This window comes from Onychostoma macrolepis, chromosome 12, assembly GCF_012432095.1.
Source record: "Onychostoma macrolepis isolate SWU-2019 chromosome 12, ASM1243209v1, whole genome shotgun sequence".
Lineage (NCBI taxonomy): Eukaryota > Metazoa > Chordata > Actinopteri > Cypriniformes > Cyprinidae > Onychostoma > Onychostoma macrolepis.
This window is the reverse complement of record NC_081166.1, coordinates 17,800,889-17,819,631: the sequence shown is the minus strand read 5'-3', so window position 1 is coordinate 17,819,631 and position 18,743 is coordinate 17,800,889. Positions and strand designations below refer to the sequence as shown.

At 37.4% G+C, this 18,743-nt stretch overlaps 2 protein-coding genes across 10 annotated transcripts; both read right to left on the bottom strand.

Annotated features, from left to right (window-relative positions):
* Positions 1–417: 417 nt before the first annotated feature.
* On the bottom strand, positions 418–11,535 carry usp42 (ubiquitin specific peptidase 42). 6 transcript variants are annotated; one of them, XM_058793196.1, is made up of 20 exons: positions 10,294–10,758; positions 9,477–9,568; positions 9,099–9,349; positions 8,767–8,976; positions 8,573–8,683; positions 8,166–8,265; positions 7,952–8,019; positions 7,656–7,726; positions 7,465–7,547; positions 7,097–7,208; positions 6,715–6,855; positions 6,528–6,628; positions 6,273–6,426; positions 5,526–6,164; positions 5,306–5,400; positions 2,830–3,735; positions 2,305–2,561; positions 1,360–1,514; positions 1,091–1,137; positions 418–1,003 (listed from the first exon to the last, which is right to left on the bottom strand). In XM_058793196.1, exons 3-19 carry the CDS (start codon positions 9,337–9,339, stop codon positions 1,117–1,119), a joined length of 3,465 nt encoding a protein of 1,154 aa, XP_058649179.1. In that variant the 5' UTR covers positions 9,340–9,349; positions 9,477–9,568; positions 10,294–10,758; the 3' UTR covers positions 418–1,003; positions 1,091–1,116. The 6 variants fall into 6 exon arrangements, 5 of the variants coding, with proteins under 5 accessions (XP_058649179.1, XP_058649178.1, XP_058649180.1 ...); XR_009273628.1 differs by lacking the exon at positions 9,477–9,568 and having other exon boundaries at positions 1,091–1,171; positions 10,294–10,760; XM_058793195.1 differs by lacking the exons at positions 9,477–9,568; positions 10,294–10,758 and adding an exon at positions 10,996–11,535.
* A 377-nt stretch (positions 11,536–11,912) lies between these two features.
* eif2ak1 (eukaryotic translation initiation factor 2-alpha kinase 1) lies at positions 11,913–18,717 on the bottom strand. 4 transcript variants are annotated; one of them, XM_058793201.1, is made up of 16 exons: positions 18,592–18,717; positions 17,725–17,803; positions 16,996–17,163; positions 16,502–16,638; positions 16,356–16,393; positions 15,717–15,816; positions 15,548–15,628; positions 15,348–15,444; positions 15,173–15,233; positions 14,728–15,082; positions 14,511–14,622; positions 14,064–14,170; positions 12,980–13,109; positions 12,680–12,759; positions 12,342–12,575; positions 11,913–12,213 (listed from the first exon to the last, which is right to left on the bottom strand). In XM_058793201.1, exons 1-16 carry the CDS (start codon positions 18,715–18,717, stop codon positions 12,094–12,096), a joined length of 2,025 nt encoding a protein of 674 aa, XP_058649184.1. In that variant the 3' UTR covers positions 11,913–12,093. The 4 variants fall into 4 exon arrangements, with proteins under 4 accessions (XP_058649184.1, XP_058649186.1, XP_058649185.1 ...); XM_058793203.1 differs by lacking the exon at positions 18,592–18,717 and adding an exon at positions 18,189–18,573; XM_058793202.1 differs by lacking the exon at positions 18,592–18,717 and having other exon boundaries at positions 17,725–18,155.
* Between the last annotated feature and the right edge of the window lie 26 nt (positions 18,718–18,743).

The following is an 18,743-nucleotide window of genomic DNA, read 5'->3' as shown; positions in this document are numbered from 1 at the left end:
CACTCCAACAAAAAGTTGTAAACATAGTGAGAGAAAATATTACAATTTCAGACATTAAGGCTGTTTCCTCTCACTCAACATATTGTACACTGTATACATTTACTTTGACATGCTACAGTAAAATGAAGTTGAATATAACCATTTTCATGTCTATTTCATTTTGCTGAAGAAGAAAAGAAAAAGTTGACATGTTCAGAGAACAGTCTACATTACGAGTGGCTTTACAGAAAGTGTCTCTATTGAACTCCTGATACAGGACCAAAACAAACAACTGATAGTACAGTTCAACTTAAATTCACAGTATTATCTTGACTAAAATCAAAGCGGATTCAAGAAAATTTAACAGTGAGAATTAAAAACAAAAGATGCAATGAACTTGCATTCTAGATAGGTTTGATTGAGGAATTTCAGATAGTGAGCAATACAGTGAGATGCTAAAAAAAGAGAGGGACAAGAGACAGCAAAGCAAACATCTTATGTCCTCAAGTGTGTCCAGGTTAACTGTGATGTAAGTGCACATGTAGCATTAGCAAAGGCTGCTCCTTTGAGACAGTTCTCACAACCGATATGTGAAAATGGTGACATCATAACTTGAAGCCAAGAGACAAGCAGTCTTTCTCCGCCGATGCAGCATATAAATGTTCTTGTCGTTCCCAGGTTCAATTCCTTAAAGGGAGCGCTTGTCTCATCTTCACAAGTGAGAAAATCCTGAGTCTGTATGTCTGAGCAGCAATTCTGATGTTAAGCTCCAGGCTTTTGTTTTAATCGCATATATTAACTTTATATAGAATTTTTTTTTTTCCATGATCAAAGTTCATTTATGTACAGTGTACTATAAAATCCATAGCCTTAAAAATAAAGAAAAACGGAAAAGACAAAATAATGAAACTTTAAAATTCATCTCGTGGTAAAAATACAGTATGTTCTAAATGTTAAGCACCATGTCAGGAACTGTAGCTGTAGATTTTGTTTTTCACATGCTTGCATGGGTGGTTTTCAGAGTCTTCAAATAGAGAGAGAAGGAACGAGATGATTAGAGCTGAATTTATTTATTCATTTTTTTAAAAACTGCAAAAATAAAATTTCTTACCTTAGGTGTAAGAAATCACCTTCCCTTTAGTGAGGATGTGTGGCTTTCTGTGAAAACCAGAGATCAGTCAGAGTTGTGCAACTACAACAACCATAAAAAATACATACAAAATTAATGCATTTATATTGCAAGAAAAATATATATATATTTTTTTTTTCACAGTGTAGTATACAATTTTAATTACATTTGATAATTTACAAATATGGCTACTTTAGCTTAGAATCCTGTATTTTTGTGTTTGAGTCATAAAATGTATAGAGTTTACTCACTTCAACATCTGAAAGGGTCCTGTGATATACACCGTCCATATCTCCATTTCCATTTGAGAGTGTCTTTGTGCCGTTGACAGTGGTAGAATGATCAATATATTTATCCATCCCAGTATGATCAAGTTCACTTGCACTGTAACAGCTCAGGCCATTAGCTGAAGAAAAAGAAAAAAAAAATACATTACACAAATACAGTTATACAAAATACATTAGTTAATTTTTTCCCCCAAATGACATTTACGAGTGAATGTGCAATACTGTGTCGAGATCAAAAGTGTGATTGTGGATGTATGTGAGCCTGGGGAGGGTTTGCATAAAATCCAGATTGTAAATATGTAGTCAATTACCGGCAAACCGGTTCAACCGATTTAATGCTGTATGTATCAGAAGATACCATCAGCTTACTTGACCATTTCAGTGTTAACAGTGCCATCTATAAGAGACTACTAAGCTTTGACCCCGTGCAATGTGAAAAGTCACAAAGATAAACCAAATCACTCAAAAGGCCCTGTTTATATCTTCTATATGAAACACAAACACATTTTTTTCTGGCACATGATGGAAAATAAAAGACAGCATGGGTTATTTGTAATATTAATTTAAATATTTCAATCAAAAAGCACCTAAACAATTGTTTGCATATTACTTCATTTGTATGCGTAATATTTAAACTGCATTCGGCAGAGCTCACTGGAAAAAAACTTATGGCAATGATAACTTTCAAGGGAAATGCGTTTAGCTGCCATGAAAATATCAATCACAATGCAAATTTTAATATTAAAATCATGCTTTGGTTTCTTTTTCACCATTTGATTTAAGTGTGAAAAGTGACCTAGATGAGTAAAAATGTGCAAAACAAAAGTATGCTATTGCCTGAAGCATGCTTTGCTGCTTCTTTGCTCTGTTCAAAAAGACATCAAGTCTAAGCTGTTAAATATTAAGCACCTTTGTGTCCATTGAGCTGTTGCTGGTCCTCCATATGGTCTCGGTGGACACTGTGAAGAGACTCAGAGCTGTGGTGCAGACTTCCTTTCTCTGCACCGTTCCTAGCTCTAGAATCATACTCTTCTCGCCTCGGAGTGACATCTCTCCTAGTGTGAGGCCTCTCCTCATCCTCCCTCCTCTTCTTTTTCTTTTTCTTCTTTTTATGTCTCTTGGAGCTGCTATCCTCATTGCCCTCAGATGGGTCCTTCTCCGAGTGCCTGTAAGTGGAAAGTCACAATGATAATTTGACTAGAATTTTAATAGTCCTCAATGGTTTTAAATTCTCACCCATTCAAATATTAAATGGTCAATGACATAAATTTTTCAAACAAAACTTAAGTTTTTCAAATTAAAAAGCAGTGAAGCAGCTGTTAAAATATTTTTGTAAGACACTATAATACAAGACCACTTAAGTTTTCTTGAATAAATCTATAAATCCAGAGCAAAAGAAAGCACTAACAAGGAATTCTAGTAAAAATGATTCACCTGTGCTTTTCTTTGTTTCTCTTTTTCTTTTTGTATTTCTTCGCTCTGCACTCATCAGAGCTTTGTCTTGCATCAGCCGATGGACTGCGTTTCCGCTTGTAATATCCAGGCAGTGGGCTGACAGAACGTGGAGATGAGGGTCTTACTTTTGAACCATTCACTGTATGGGACATCCTTCCATAGCCACCATCCACCCCACGATGGTTGTGACTGGAATATCCGTCCCGGTTATGGTATCCAGAAGGACGATAAGCGTCACTCACAAATCTCCTATCCCTACTCCGTTCGCGTTCCTCTCTGGGTCTTCTTTGGGAATGGTGGAGCTCTCGACGGTGATGTGAGAATCTGTCCCAGTGATCTCTGTGATGCCGGTCTCTACTGGTGGAACGCTCTCTAAAGGGATGAGTCTCTCGATAGCTATGACCATAGCGGCTCCGGCTTCTTTCTCTGTTTTCCCTATAGTACCTGTACCGGTCCCTGTCATTCACAGCTGAAGAAAAGTGTGGCCGCTCTAAAACCCTATTCCGATCCTCGTTCCGTCCATCTCCAGAGCCAAACTTGTCTAAGTGTGATGGCTTTGACTCTTTGCTTTCTCCTTCACTGCACCTGAACTCTTCCTTTAACCTGTGTGGACTTGTGTGACCATCACCAACATGGATGCTGAGACTGTTGTTGCCCTGAAGATCTGACATGCCAGCCTCTGCATGGGCGTCATGGCCCTGAATCGGCTCATCTTTTGAAGCTGTCTGGGTATGAAGGTCAGTGTCCGCAGTTTTTGAGACCAATGATGCATCAGATGCAGATGCAGGTTGTACCTGTGAAGCAGACTGAGATGAAGAGTCTGAAGAAGGGTTCATCCTTTTTCTTGAAGGTGAGCAACATGGCTGGCCATCAGTACTTGAGCTGCTGGACGGATGAATAAATGAATTAATGAAGAAAACCCAAAGACCGTTTAGTACATCAGAAACTTGCTAATGCTAAAAATGAATAACTAGGTATATACTAATATTAAAGTTAGGGCTGATACTCTTAAGCAGTTTTTATTTTATGGCCAGAAACCATTAATGGCCCATAGGCTGTAACCTAAAAGTTTCAATAAAATAACCCCTGTGCATAATGTGACCAGTAATGTCTCACTTGTCAAAAAAAATTAAATAAAATATTCACCTGTTGTGTAGACTGACATTTACAGAATTAAAAAAAAAAAAAAAACTTCTAAAAGTTTAATAATACTTTGTGTTCTGTTTTGTGGGCTGGTCACTCAAATTGTGACAAAGTTGCATTTGGTTAATTCAAATTTATGGGCTCATTCACATGAATCCATGTTTGCATGGTCGATGCAGAGTTTGATGAACCCACACCTGCAGTAATTATCCAACAGCAACCCTAATTAAATTCTGTACTCTACCCGACCCAACCCACCTGACATAAGAACCATGACCCGAACTGCAAGCATTACATCTCCTACATGAGGTAAATAAAACTATTTTCTCATGCATCACAAGCAATAAACCATTAGTCATTCTGAGTTAATGCATTTAAGAAAAAACAAAAACATGTTGACACGCAGATCAACATGTTAACAGAAATAAAAATAAATAAAAGGAGAGCGCACACTACATCCATTGTGTAAACAATATAAAACTATTACTTACATCATGTGAACAATCCATTTTGAACAAATTGCGCATACTGTAAATTACATCACAGAGCCTTTAACGGCCTTCAGACAGAGCATGAACACAAGCATGGGACCATTTGAAAGCAGCTACCTACCAGCCCGTACTGGATTGAGTCAAAATAGTCTTGCTATTGGACCCACAACCCGCCCATCCGTTTTACCCACACCCGCACAGCACCCGACACATAAATATTATTCCACCAGTTACATCAAATATTAGAGGTTCACCCGTAGGGTATTCGTGGGCCTGCGTGCAGGACTCTGTCACGATGTACCATCTGGCTGCTAACCAATTATTTCTTTTGTAAATAAGGTTTTGTGCGTCATTCTTGGCTTACTATTCACGGCAAAAAAATTAAATAAAAATAATTCATATGCACAAAAATGTGTTTTGCAGTACCATAGCCGGTGGTACTGTGGTGGTGGGGCAGTTATAACCGGCACAACCCTAATTAAAATTCTATTGTATTTTGACGGGAATAAAAACTAAAACTGATAATTCTAAATGCTACAAGCAGTCGTTATTGTTAATCATGAAAACTTTTACAAATTACATTTGTTAAATGAAATGAAGTTAAAATAAAAAAAATAAAAAAACTCAAATTAGTTATGCTGCCTTGGCAACCACCTGAAAATAGTAAATATTTTAGTAAATATTTCTAAAACAACACTGGCTACAAGTACATTTAGGCATCACAGCAGTGTACATTACGAAACATGGATATTCATTACAAGATCAAACAACACAACAGTAAAAAATAAATAAAAACAGAATGTGGTGTTTGAGCATCTCACCTTGACTCACTGTTTCCAGGCTTTACGCTGAATTGCATGTCTGAACTATTAGATTGATTAGTAATTTGTGATGAAGAATGTGGTGCACCCACAACCTGAAAAAAAAAGGAATAAAACGCTCTTCTTTAGCAAAAACAAACAAAAAAAAAAGATATATAGGGGGAAATATGAGCCTTTATAAGTAATATACAGGCCAAAAGTTTACATTTGAAGTATGTACCTTATCAGCATGATTAAAACCATTGGCTTTGGGAAGGCCATTCTGGGATTTGTGGGCAGCTCCTGATCCATTTTCTCGCACATGTAACTCTGGAAAGCTATTAGATCCATTTGTCTTCGGGGTAAGCTGAGGCAGTGAACTGGAATTGTGGGACTGGGTGTCATCCTTTACCCCATTCCCATTGGTTATCTTGGGAGCAAGATAAGGCTTAACTGATCCGTTCTCCAAGGCTCCAGCCTCTTGGTCGGATTCCTCAGATGATTCCTGACCATAAGGAACCAAGAAAGAAGCTCCAGTGTGAGTTCCATTGACCTGCGAGAAGCCTGAGGTAGACACTGAGGTGCTGGAAGATGTGGGCTGAGGGTGAGAGGCTGAAGATAAAGAGCAGTTAGGGCTTGACTGGGTCTGAGTAGGTCTCACAGGCTTGTTCTGCCCAATAATAAAAGTCAACTTGGGCCTCTTGGATGAGTCGGGAATGCCCATGGGCCGAACAAGTGAAGTAGAAGAGGATGCAGATGCAGAAGAGGACGTATGAGATAGGCCAGAGCCTAATTTGGTCACACCACATAAACTTCTGTTGGGTTTGGAGCCACCATGGTATTCCTTTGAAGAACCGTTCCCGTTTACGTACGACGAGTTCTGCAAAGTGCACAAAGAGTGAAAAGGTGAAGGGAAGCAGCAAACCTAGCTTAGGCTAATTTGCTGAACCATTGTAATTTGTTCAAATGCGTTATTGTCTTGCAGTACCTTTAGCATATGGGGTGGCAGCTGAGGGCCAATGAAGGATGTGGAGGTGTACTGAGGCCCATTCATCTTGGCTGGAATGGATGGTCGAGGAGATGACTGGCCTGGAGTATGATTCATCTGGCTAAAATCACTTCCATTTTTCGCATCAGGTGACCTAAATTAAAATAAGCATTTTACAGATCAGATGAGACTACCCTTAGCGCCAAACACACAAATTATTCATTTAAGTCACGGGAAGTGAATTAAGACCTTTACCTGATGTAGAACAGCAAATAAGCTTGCTGATTAAGCACTGTTCTTATATCACTGAGAGATACCGATGAGTCATTCATCTGATACCACTGCCCATTGCTAGCCTGAAATACAGGATCAAGTTAATCATACAGATATTAAGTTGTAAGCACATAATAAAGAGAATGCAGGTCTGTACTTGATGACTTACCTTAATGTAGCAGTAATAGTGTCCAGCATGGCAACTGAAGCCAGAATGAACCAGCACAGCATACAGAGCATAGATTTGTGGGTCCCCATGAGACTGAGACATGAATGGGCGCAAATCTAGATACTCTGTGTATCTCACATCCTGTGAAGGATTGAGAATCATCATATTTAAGGCTGCCAAAATTAATGCATTAACTGATGACATTTTAATGCTGTTAAAAATGTATTTAATTCATTTAAGCACATTGACCTAGCCCTATCACAGGTCCTGCAACAAGACATCTCGAAAATATGAATGATTAATCTGGTCACACCAGTTTGTCTAGTATCTTAGCAAGCAGCTATAAAATTAACTTTTGTCTTATGACCTTTATGCAGCGTACCTTTGTAATTTTTCCTCCATTGAAGTTGGTAAACCGCTTCAGTGAGATGGTGAGAACATTAGAACTGCGATGAATGGTGAATCTCTTTGAGGCAGTAACCATTTTCTTACATCTGCCAAGATAAAAGAATATTACTATAAGCTTGAATGAAAGTGAAAATATAAAAATAAAACAATTCCACATGGACACATGATTTGGTCTCTAAATGCACTAATCTATTTAGAAGAAATTAAAGTCATAAAACAGGTTACAACTGAAAGAAGGCCCTTGTCAAGAGTGGACAATGCTCAAATGTATGGTAACTGTACACGCAAAAATTGAATTTGGGTAATACAATGATGTGGTGTTAATATGCACGGAAAACTTACTTGGAGCATTTATAAGCATTGTCCCCATCAAGTTGCTCAGGCTTAACAAATTGCTCAAAAGCCTTACTGAGTGTCTGAGCCGCCTGCAAATAAACATTTAAAAAAAAAAAAAAAAAAGTCACTACTGAAGCCACGCTAAAAATTACTTGCTTCAGCTGTAAGATAAGTTTGTCAAGAAAACTTTCGGTCACCTTTATCTCCAGTGAAATATCCAGGTATGGGTCAAAAGTATCTGAGACAGCTTTGCAATTCAAACATTTGACTGTGAAAAAGAAATGTGCATTAATGTACCAACAGATGTATCTGGAGCACACATTAAATATTCCATCATTGCACAAAGTCTCAAAAAACATACATATAAAATAAATCAAACTTCAAGACACTAAATTTAGAGGTGTCTTTTTATAAGCAATACTGTATGTGCAATTCAGAAAGAATAAAATTAACCTTAAACTAAATCAAGATAAACATAAATCTTATGACCTACCTCTGGATCTCAGATAACCCCCAAATATTTGATGTACAAAAGTGGTTGCCTGAGTTTGCCTGTCCAATCTGACAATAAGTTAAAATAATGAAGTATTAGACTGGATATAAGTATGCAGTCATTACAGTTAACGCACTGATGAATGAAGACATTTTTATTTCATGCCTTATAATCCCAGTAAACTGGCAAACAAAATTGAATTGTGGGAACTCACTTGTTTCCAGGCAGGCAGGACTTTTGCATAGCATCCACTGTGTACCTCAAGAACTCATGAGCATCTTCTTGACTTCCAAATCTGAAATGCTTTCCAATCCCTGAGGATAAGAACAAAAGATCAGTGGTCCATGTTATAAATAACTAGATCATCCTGGACCATTCCTTATCGCTCAACTCCAGCACCTTGGCAGTGTCGCTTGTTTTTATACAAACTTCAAGGTTTAACCTTAATTATCTTGTCAAAGCCCTCAACAATTATCTAGCACTAAAAGTGTTTTGGCACCATATTTGGAATTGTGATTTTTTATATAGCACTTGAGTGTTTATTACTAGTTTAGTGGGGGTAAACTGTAATTTTGTCACATGATTTCTAAGCAAATGTTATATCTTAAACTGAGCACTCACGTTTTAGCTCATTAAGCACACCGAGAGGCTTAAAGATATTTCCAGAGTTGGCGAAAACTTGGGTGATGTGAGTTTGCATGGTACACATCATGCAAAACCCAGGCTCATGACCTGCACGTAAAGAGGATGAATGTACATTGTTAGAACAAAGCCATGCCAACATGTGCAATGTTGCAAAAATCTTGCACACTTACATGTTTTGGAATGCTCTCTGGTCAGCATATAGTTGGCAAGGGGAGCCGTGTAGGTCAGACACTGCAGGGTAGAGTTCAGAAAACAGGTGTTGCCCAGGTTTTGGAGACCTGCTCCAACGCGTTGGCCCTGGTTCCATTTCAAGCAAAGCCGGTCTGGAGAAAACAGGACTTTCTGAGGAAGAGCAATGCCATCCCCACTGGTCATGACCACTGCATGGTCCAAAAAAAAAGAAACACAGACATATATTACACAAACAATACAATAAACTACTGTGGTACTTTAAAAGTGATGATACAACCTTTAAACATCAACAGTAAAGAAAAGCACTCACCTTGCTCTCTGGGCCTTTCGACTTGAATTGCTGTGTTATTACTACCGTTCACAGTCACTCCAATGGTCGGGGCCATACAGGCAGTCTTGGCCCTTGAATGCTCAGTGGCAGAAGGGCCAACACTCCAGCTCGAACTACTGCTCTCCATGTCTCTGGAGGAGAAAGGTGTCAGGGAGCTGGAGTGCTTGCACCGCACTGACTCCAGGTCAGGTTTCTCTGGAGGCTTGTCAACTATGGTCATTATTCATTTTCTGTGGAAAAACAGACGTGTGTCTCAACTCAATCATTTTTGACAAGACAGACAGATTTTGCATTTGCATGTGAAGTGGTTTTAAAGGCACAGGTTCAGGCAAAGCTAGTGTCAAATGCAACAGGTACCTGAGAGGAAAGCAAAACTCTAGCACAAAGTTGCTTTGCTCCTCAGAAGTGAAGATGTCTATAGTGTAAACTGCCTCTGACTTTCCCTTCCTCTAATAAAATATATAGTTTTAAACACAAACGGATATATTCATCAACAATGTCACAACAAATTTAGCTAATCAGGTCAGAACAATAATATGTAAGCAGCATCAATCGCTGTTCACGTTACAGCACGAGGTCAATGTAAACAACACGGATATTTGCCAATTATACCATTTTAAAGATTTCTGTTACCGTTTACAGTAACGCCATTTTTTAAATATAAAAATACTGCCTTTCGGGACATTAAATAAATAGTATTCCTTCCAGCCATTTAGGTTTAAAATCTATATTTGTCAAACTAAAAACCACATCCCTTCATAAAAAGACATATAGTCACATAACTTCGGAACAAGTAAATACAGTGCAAAAAAGACTAAATATCACTAATAAAGCGTCTAAGAAGACAACGAGTTACGTTAAATGCCCGAGAAGACATCGCGCCAAAGTGAAAGGACAACAAATGTAAGTGAACGTTGAACTCCAAACACACTAGATGGCCCTAATGACGCAAAACAACATCTAAAATTGTACATATTTATTTCCTTATGAACAGCCAACCAAGATTTGATAGACTAAGCTAAATAAGTGTTGGTGTACTAGCCGGTGTGTGCTGATCTATTGAGCTAAGCGCCAGCATGGGCCCGTGGCCTCGGCTACTTCATTATCGCTATAGTTTACAGTAAACTGTCACATCAACACGTTCCACAATAAAACCTCAGACAAATGTGTGTACCTTCGATTAGGTCGTCAGACTCTATGACACTTAAAACACAGTTCAACTACAGAGGCGGTTCCGTTTGTGATTTTTGCATGAGGAAATGATCCTGTAGTACACACTCTCTCCGCACGTCCGCCAACTGTTATCTGGCGTGCTCGGCTAAAGGCTTCGCGGGCGAGATAGGCCTCTGCCACACGTTATTTATACACGAAAGACTACGAATAAATGTATTTGTAGTGGTATTAAAAGAATGCGAAATACTTGTCAGTGAAATCTAACGTGGCTAGCCACCTTTTTTGTTGGCGCGAGAAGTTAGGACTGATTTAAAGAGCGCCGTGTTGTAGCTACAAACGCCATGGTAACGGCGAAACGTAACAATACAGATGGAACGCGGCTTGAACATGGTCACGCACTTCGAGAAGCCTGTCTGTGAATCAAGAAGATGTTGATATATGTGGGTTGTCCCTTCATTAACATAAACAATACAATAGTACTAAATGTGATTAGCCAAATTTCGATTTTAATCGAAAACAGGTAGAAAGGAGGAGCACGGTATTTAAAATTCACCGGTGCCGTGGCCGAGGAGGCAACGCCGCCGAAAGACTCATTGCGAAACCCGGTGTTTTCAATTTCGTGCCACGCAACCACACAACACGCGCTCTCCAAAAATCACCTGCAGCAATCATATGTGATATTTAAATCAAATAATACACGTACCTGTAAATTTATGATTAATTTAAATGAGTTCATCCATTCTAAAATCCAAAGAGCGTCCGGCGGTGAACAATGACGTAGTTTCCCCACGGATCCATCCGGGTACTTTCGTAATGTCAGCCAACCCAGTGTTGTGTGGATGTGGCCTTATTGAACGCTGCCGTCAAGCCAGTTAATGTCTTTATTGCTGTCAACTCGTCGACTAAGAAAGAATCGCTTTTACTATAACGCTTTAAACAGCTTCCGTGGATAAATTCAGAGTAGTGTTTCGTGCACATTTGCATTACTGTAGAGGCGTTTTAAAGTTTGTAATGGGTGGGTATTGGTGGATCGTACGGTAGGTTGTGGCATCTCTGTGTCCACCATGAACATACTTTTTTTTTCTTATGTAAATGTCATCGTGTTATTTCTAATTTAAAGTTTAAATTGTGCGGCTTCAGTATCATATATTGCGTCATTATCATGAATATTAAAAATACCAAGGTCATTGATAAGGCTACAAAAGTTATTTTAGTGATATGAAAGCAATAATAATTAAACTTAAAATGTAATGAAGTCATTGCAAGTATTAATTTTTGTGTTGCATATTTGTATTATATATTTCTGTAGTAACGTCATTAGTGTGTGTACGTTTTTTTTTTTTTTTTTAATACAGTCTATGATATATATATATATATATATATATATATATATATAATATCTCCTCATTTGTTAGTCACTTTGGATAAAAGCATCAGCTAAATAACTAAATGTAACTATGCGTGTGTGTGTATATGTTTCTTGCTAAAATAAGTTTTGTAGCCTTATCTAGTTATCTATGACCTTTGGGTATTATTCATATTTACAATAATTGTCATGAATATTAAGAATACTATTTACTTTTGAGGTAATATTTACTCCACTTTAAAGAGTCAGATAAATGAAGACTAATGCACTATTGGCATGGGACTTTACTTTACAAACCTCTTGTCAAGTTAAATATGGCACTCTTTTATATACATACAAGCAGAGCAGACCTCACACATACAACCATCTCCAAACATCAATTCACATAATGTACAAATATTGAGCATTTATGGCAGTTCAAAAGAGTTACTATTATTATATCTTTTCTGGTCTGTGTATTGCATTTTGAGAGATCCGTAGCTCACTGATCTGTCTCCTGAGCTGAAAAATTTCCTCTTCTTGTTCATCAATCTTGCGTTTCAAACTGTGAATAACCTAAAATAAAGAATGTAAACAAAGTTAAAAGGTCAATTTTTTTTTCAAAGTAACTAAAATGTGAACATGCATGGAAATTTGTTTTTTGTTCCATTTTGGGGGTAAAAAAACATTAGAGCTACACATACCATGTCATTGGTGCTGAAGAGATCACTCTGAAGTAACTGAGATGCACTTGGTCGCATTGAAGGATCAGTGCTGGTCAGTAGGGTTATATACTTTGCCAAAAGTGGCCAGTTTTTGGACAGCATGTTGGGGATCTTGCCCTGCCGTAGTTCTCCAAGTGTGTGCACACGCTCCATCTCGGTCCCAAATGGCTGGAATAACTCAAACGCAATCACTCCTACACTGTACAGATCCGACTGCACAAATGAAACAAACACTGAGCATATGTGCCTAAGATGCAACAGCCACAAACTGAAGTACAGCCCAAAAAACAGTGAACTTACAGTTACAGTTTCCTTACCTTTGAATCATAGTGAGAACCCTCAAGTTGTTCTGGGGCAGCGTAAACAAAAGTTCCAACTCCACTTGTGTGAGCTGAGTCTAGTGTAAAAAGTGCAATGAGAAATTATATTGCAAGGTTGTATTAAATCACTGCTGCCATCTACTGTTACCTAACAATAATTCAGCAGTAGTTTTGCAACAAATGGGAAAATGAGAATAATCAAAGTAAAAATGTATTTATTTAAATGTATTTTAGTTCAGAATTTGTAATAACTAAAATAACTGTCATTTACTCTTGTGAATACAGAAGAGGTCTCACCTGTGTTTACACCTGCTTGAGAGCTGGAGGGCAGCTGTTCATGTTCGTCCATTATTAAGTTCCGGCAAGCCAATCCAAAGTCCCCGATCTTCACATGACACTCAGGTCCATGAAGGAAAATGTTTCTAGGCTGTAAATAAATATACATTTTAACTTGCAACAAACAGACACTAAAAGCATTTTTTATATTTTTATTACTACACATCCCCAGTAATAAATATCCAAAATTAGTATGTTAAACCATTTTAACATCTTAAACACATCAGAATCATTACATTTGTTTCATAGGTAATGATGTGTTCTTGCCTTTTGTTGATTAAAAAATGTGTGCAGATCCAAGTGGTATTCAGGCTTAATATTATATAGATTAAAAATACTTCTGAGAAAGCAATTAATGCTTATATGACAAAGTATCCAGAAGAGATGCATGAGAAATACTGTGTTACCTTACTGTGACAAACAGATACAGAGTTGGTTTATAAAGGACAATAACAGAGTTTGTCAAAGTGAATATCTGCAATTAATTTGATTTTGAAATAGTTGATTCTGTTAAATGCCATGCTGGCTTTCAAGAACTGTCAAGAGGCAACTAAATGTATCAGTAAATAAAATAAAGAAATTGTTTTTTAAGTTATATTTTGGGCTTTTTATTCATTTATTATTCAGACAGTAGAGAAATGAAAGGAAAGCATTGGGTAGAGAGAGGGGAGCAGATCGACATAAGACCTCGAGATGGGAATTGAACTCGGGTAGCCGTGAGCGTAGATGCACTGTATATGTCGGCACACTAATCAGTGCCGACACTTATGGGTAATTTTTAAGCATTGCGAAATGGATCTGTAAACAAAGAACAGGGTGGAAAGTGAAAAGGACAAGCCATTTGCCTACTAAATTATGTTGCTTTGCAAAAGTCCAACCTACTTTGCAAATTGTTGTGCCACACCAGCCCAATATCTGTTATCAAAACACTAGGCCTCCTCCCATGCAGACTAATGTACATCCAGTTCCAAGCCAGACATGTACTAGATATGTGTGGTGATGAACAATACCAAGTTATGCAAACCAACAAAATAAGTACACATACCTTAAGGTCTCTATGCATGATACCACGGGAATGAATGTACTCCACTCCTTCAAGTATTTTCTTTAAAATTTTCAATGCGTGTTCAGAGTCAATTGACTCACAAGGATCTGTGGATAAATGTATTGCTTAAAAATGCTAAAATAATCCAACAAAACAATTATATGCTGTGACTAAATGCTGAAAAAAAATCTGTGATTGCATGAAAGATTCTGGAAATCGACTTTTCTTGTCTTTCCTGTTCAGCCCGTGTGTCATCCAATGCAAAAACAGGAAAAGGGTGTATACAAGTGACTTCTTTATTTATTATATAAATGTTATATAAAGGAATGAAATCTTAGCAATTTATAAGACAAACTTCCAAAAAAAAAAACCTATTTAATGGCATGTAAAGAAAGAAGTGCAAACTCCTATGTAAACTATAGTAACTCACGAATAAAGTAATCTTACCTACTGACATCAAAAGTCCCTCTGTGATCCTTGAGTTTCTTTCCTGTATCCAGTCTTTCAAAGATCGCTCACACAGCTGCATTTGTATATAAAGCATTAAGTGGAACTGAACCTATAGACCAGAACAAGAAAAACTGATGAAAAACATAAAAGATTACAAAAGACTTATTCCTCATTTAAATTAATTGTTATATTTAGGGTTTAATGAACCACATACCTCGTGTGCCTGCGTTTCGGACCATTCAGGAGCATCTGTATCAATGTAAGAGTTATTGTTCAATTCCAGTCTGTTTTGACTGAGGTCATCCTCTGAGAGTGTTGAGCTGTCCCATTTAGCTGCTGGGCATTTGTTCACCGTAGCACGAGGCTTTCCCAGAAACACACATGGAACAAAGTTTTGTGGGTTGCGGACATTTTTTGGGCAAACAGCATGTCCCATCTCTTCTTTTGAAGTTGAGGGTTTCACTGAGAGGCTCTCTAATGCAACCTGATTTTCTTTGGCTTCTGCTTGTTCAGAATGTTCAAAAACAATGGATGATCCATTGCTGCTGTTAGTGTTTTCCTGTGTGCACCTGAAGCAAGACACATTTTCAATTTGCTATTGTAAACATGTTACAATTAGTTAATTGTGTTGGGGGTAAAAAATGTTCAAACCATCTTACCCATCTTTCTGTAAAGGTTTCTCTAATGCTGGAAATGTTTGTGAAACAAGGGATTTTGGATCTAGTGAGAAAAACAGAAAACTGTACATGCGTGTATCATTTTTTTTATGCTTTAGAAAATACTGAATAAAAGCAAAGCGTGATTCAAATGGCTATATCTGCAAATCAAACTTACTTTTCACTGCAGGCTGAACATGCTCCATCCATGCTGTGTGATATCCAACAATATTGGGATGCTGAAGGCTGGAGAGAACTTTAACCTCTCTAAGAACCTGCAAGGAGATAAAAACAGATGCGATAAGGTGTATTATTACTAAATCATATAGATTTGGTGGGTAAATTGCTACTATAATAACTGAATCTGACATACTTTACCTTCATGCAGTCATCTCTTGTTACTTTCTTGATGAGAATTTTTTTCACTGCATATTCCTGACCATCAAGCTTGTTTGTGACCTAAAACAGTGTTACTGTTTTCAGTATGCACCTTCAAGTCAAGTGTTTAGTATATTTGGAGTAAAATATGATCATAACATCTTCTTACCTTAAACACTTTGCCATAGGATCCTTTACCCAGTGTTGCAATTTCTTCAAATTCACTAAGGTAACGAGATGTCTGTGCTTGGAAAAGACCATCTTTGGTTCTAGAATAAATAAGTATATCTCAGTTATTTTAAATGTTAATGTACTGTACACTACCATTCAAAAGTTTTGGGTCAGTAAGACTTTTATTCAGCATATTTATACATGCATTAATTTGATCAAAAGTGACACTAAAAACATTACAAATGATCATTTCTATTTTTAAGTAAATGCTGTTCTTTTGAACTTAAAAAACAATTATTAATAATTAAACAAAAATCTAAATTTACACAAAAATATTAAGAAGCACATTTGATTTTTTTAACATTGACATGTTTTTTGAGCACCAAATCAGCATATTAGAATAATTTCTAAAGGATCATGTGATATTGAAGACTAGAGTAATGGCTGCTGAAAATGCAGCTTTGCCTTCACAGGATTAAATTACATTTTAAAACATATTAAGGTACAAATAAATGCATGACTATAAGAGATTCTTTCAAAAACATTAAAAAATCAGATCCCATTTGACCCAAAGCCTTTAACAGTACTGTATTACAAAGCAATGTAAGTGGAACTGCTGCAAGTGTCAAGGTTTCACCTTAGGTTCTGGCCTTCTGTACTCAAGTATATATGTTCCTGCAGAATCCAAAAGATAAACAGGTCTTTTGTTTTTGTTCATGAAAGCAACAGCTGGACAGAACTCATTAAAAAAAATGAAATCAGTGATGAATTCTGTTGGAATACCTGAGGGAAGAGTGATGAGCTGGTCGCATGCAGGAGCTCTGTGAATGCCCGGTTATGCTGTAGTCGGACCGTACTAAACTCATCACTGATAGCCAGTGGAGACAGGAGGTTCATGGCAGCTAAACGCTGGCCTATCACTGAAACAGAAGGTGTTCAAGAAAACAAAATTTACAGTTTTCCTGAATTGCTAAAACACATTTCTTGAAACCATCACTCATTTTCTCAAAACCTTAAACACAACTCCAAATGTGTGTGTGTGTGTGTGTGTGTGTGTGTGTGTATAGGAGGAATCATCTACAAGAGAATGTGTTTAGAGTTTTGCAAAAAAAAAAAGTGAATGAGATCTGCAAACAGTGTCTAAACTGCCTGAACTTGTTAAAGGTTTTGCACAAATTGGTTTAGGCTATTGAGAATTTGGTTCAGAGTCTTAGCAAATGTAAAAAACTGTAAGACAAATAACAGAAATATCAGTATCAGTATCAGTGTCAACCTACCCTTGAACAGCATGCGTGAGCGTGTAGGATCATGCTCGTAAACAAAGCACAAGTGTTCCAGTAGAGATCCCAGCAGCAGTTGGTTGGGAATGACAGAAGCAAATTCCTGGATCGATGGATACTGTCTCCCCGCCAGCAACACTTCACAGTTATTGTCCGAGTCTGAGGCTACATTTATATGACAAATAAAAAAGGTGAATACTAGCCTATATGTTTGACTATTTTTGAATATCAAATCCACAAAATAAGTGAAACCTAACCAAACTGAGTCTAAAACGACTTGGAATGGAGATTACTTACCTTCTGCAATAACTCTGGCAATTAAAGCTATAATGTCATTTTCCTCTGACTCCATTTAGATACCAAGCATTTACGGTACTCACTTAACAGCTGAGCAAATAGAAATATACCAATGCTGCATCTTGAGTGTACAGTAGGGGTGGGTAAGGTCTAAGTAACTTATCAGCTTGAAACATTTTCAAGTTACCCCCACACCCCTAAGAAGTCCCACAGAAGAAATATTAGGGAGGAGGAGGGACATCTTAAAACTGCATTAACTCAATTTAGTTATTTGGACATACTACTTTGACAGATTGTCCACATGATATTTAATGTCATTAACATACAAAAAGAGTAAATAACCTTAATACTTGGCTTATAAACCCAAATTCTTGCCATGACTACACTCATGAATGAAAGGGGCTGCACATAACATTGCAATGGACTCACTATCAAACTGGACGTCCTCCTCCGTATCTGTCAGGCTGAATATCCCTCCTCTTGGTCCTCTGTCTTGAGTGGAAAGGCCCTGTCGGATATGAAAGCTACGGCTGTTAACAGTAGAAACTACACTGCTACTCGAACTTTCTTCTGCCATGACTCTCTCTGTAGTGTGAAACATGACGTTTTGCTAAAAGACACTTCTGTTCATGCCATTCAGAAGGGCCAAAGTTAAAAAAAAAAAACCACCCAGCCCTTTTAATTTGGCAAACCCCACTTACAAGATTTAAAACTGGCCGAATAAAAATACCACTGTAAACCGACAGTAACCTGCCATGCTTCTACTGACAGGAGTTAGGAAGTATCTCTAAATTACTATCATTTAATGATGTGATGAACAACTCATCATGACATTATGCATCTAAACATCTAAACAATAATCGTTTTATGTATTGATTGTAGTTTTTACGTACTTTTTTCTCCATAAACAACACAGGTTAAAAGAAAATGACATTAACAATGTTGTTGTTGTCAGTTTCGGCTAATACTAGATCTGAACTTTTTACACAGTCCCTACTCAGGCAACAACGCGCAGGATGATGAAACGTTTCAAAATAAAACATTAAAATCGGTACTTTAGTTTTATTACAATGCTTCGCAATCTGATACGGCAATAAAATTAACCGATCAATAAACAATGAGAATATCAAGCCATTTGTGGAAAATGTAATTCCGAGCAGACTTTAAAAAAAAATAAGACGCGTTAAGTTAAAAATTTTAAAAATTAACTTATTGTACAAAGTAATAAAACGAAAAGGCGAAACTGTGAACTCTGTGTACACAGTTGATCACATGTTACGCAAAATATGTGGTGACCTGACGTTGTGCGTCACACCGCGGGAAACGTCCACTGAGCTGCAGAGAGCTATTCAATGTGCGCGTGTATTGCATATGAAATACTGAAGTATATAGTTTATCAGAACTACTCCCTTGTCGAAGCATTGGGTTTTCACACTGAGCAATGAAAA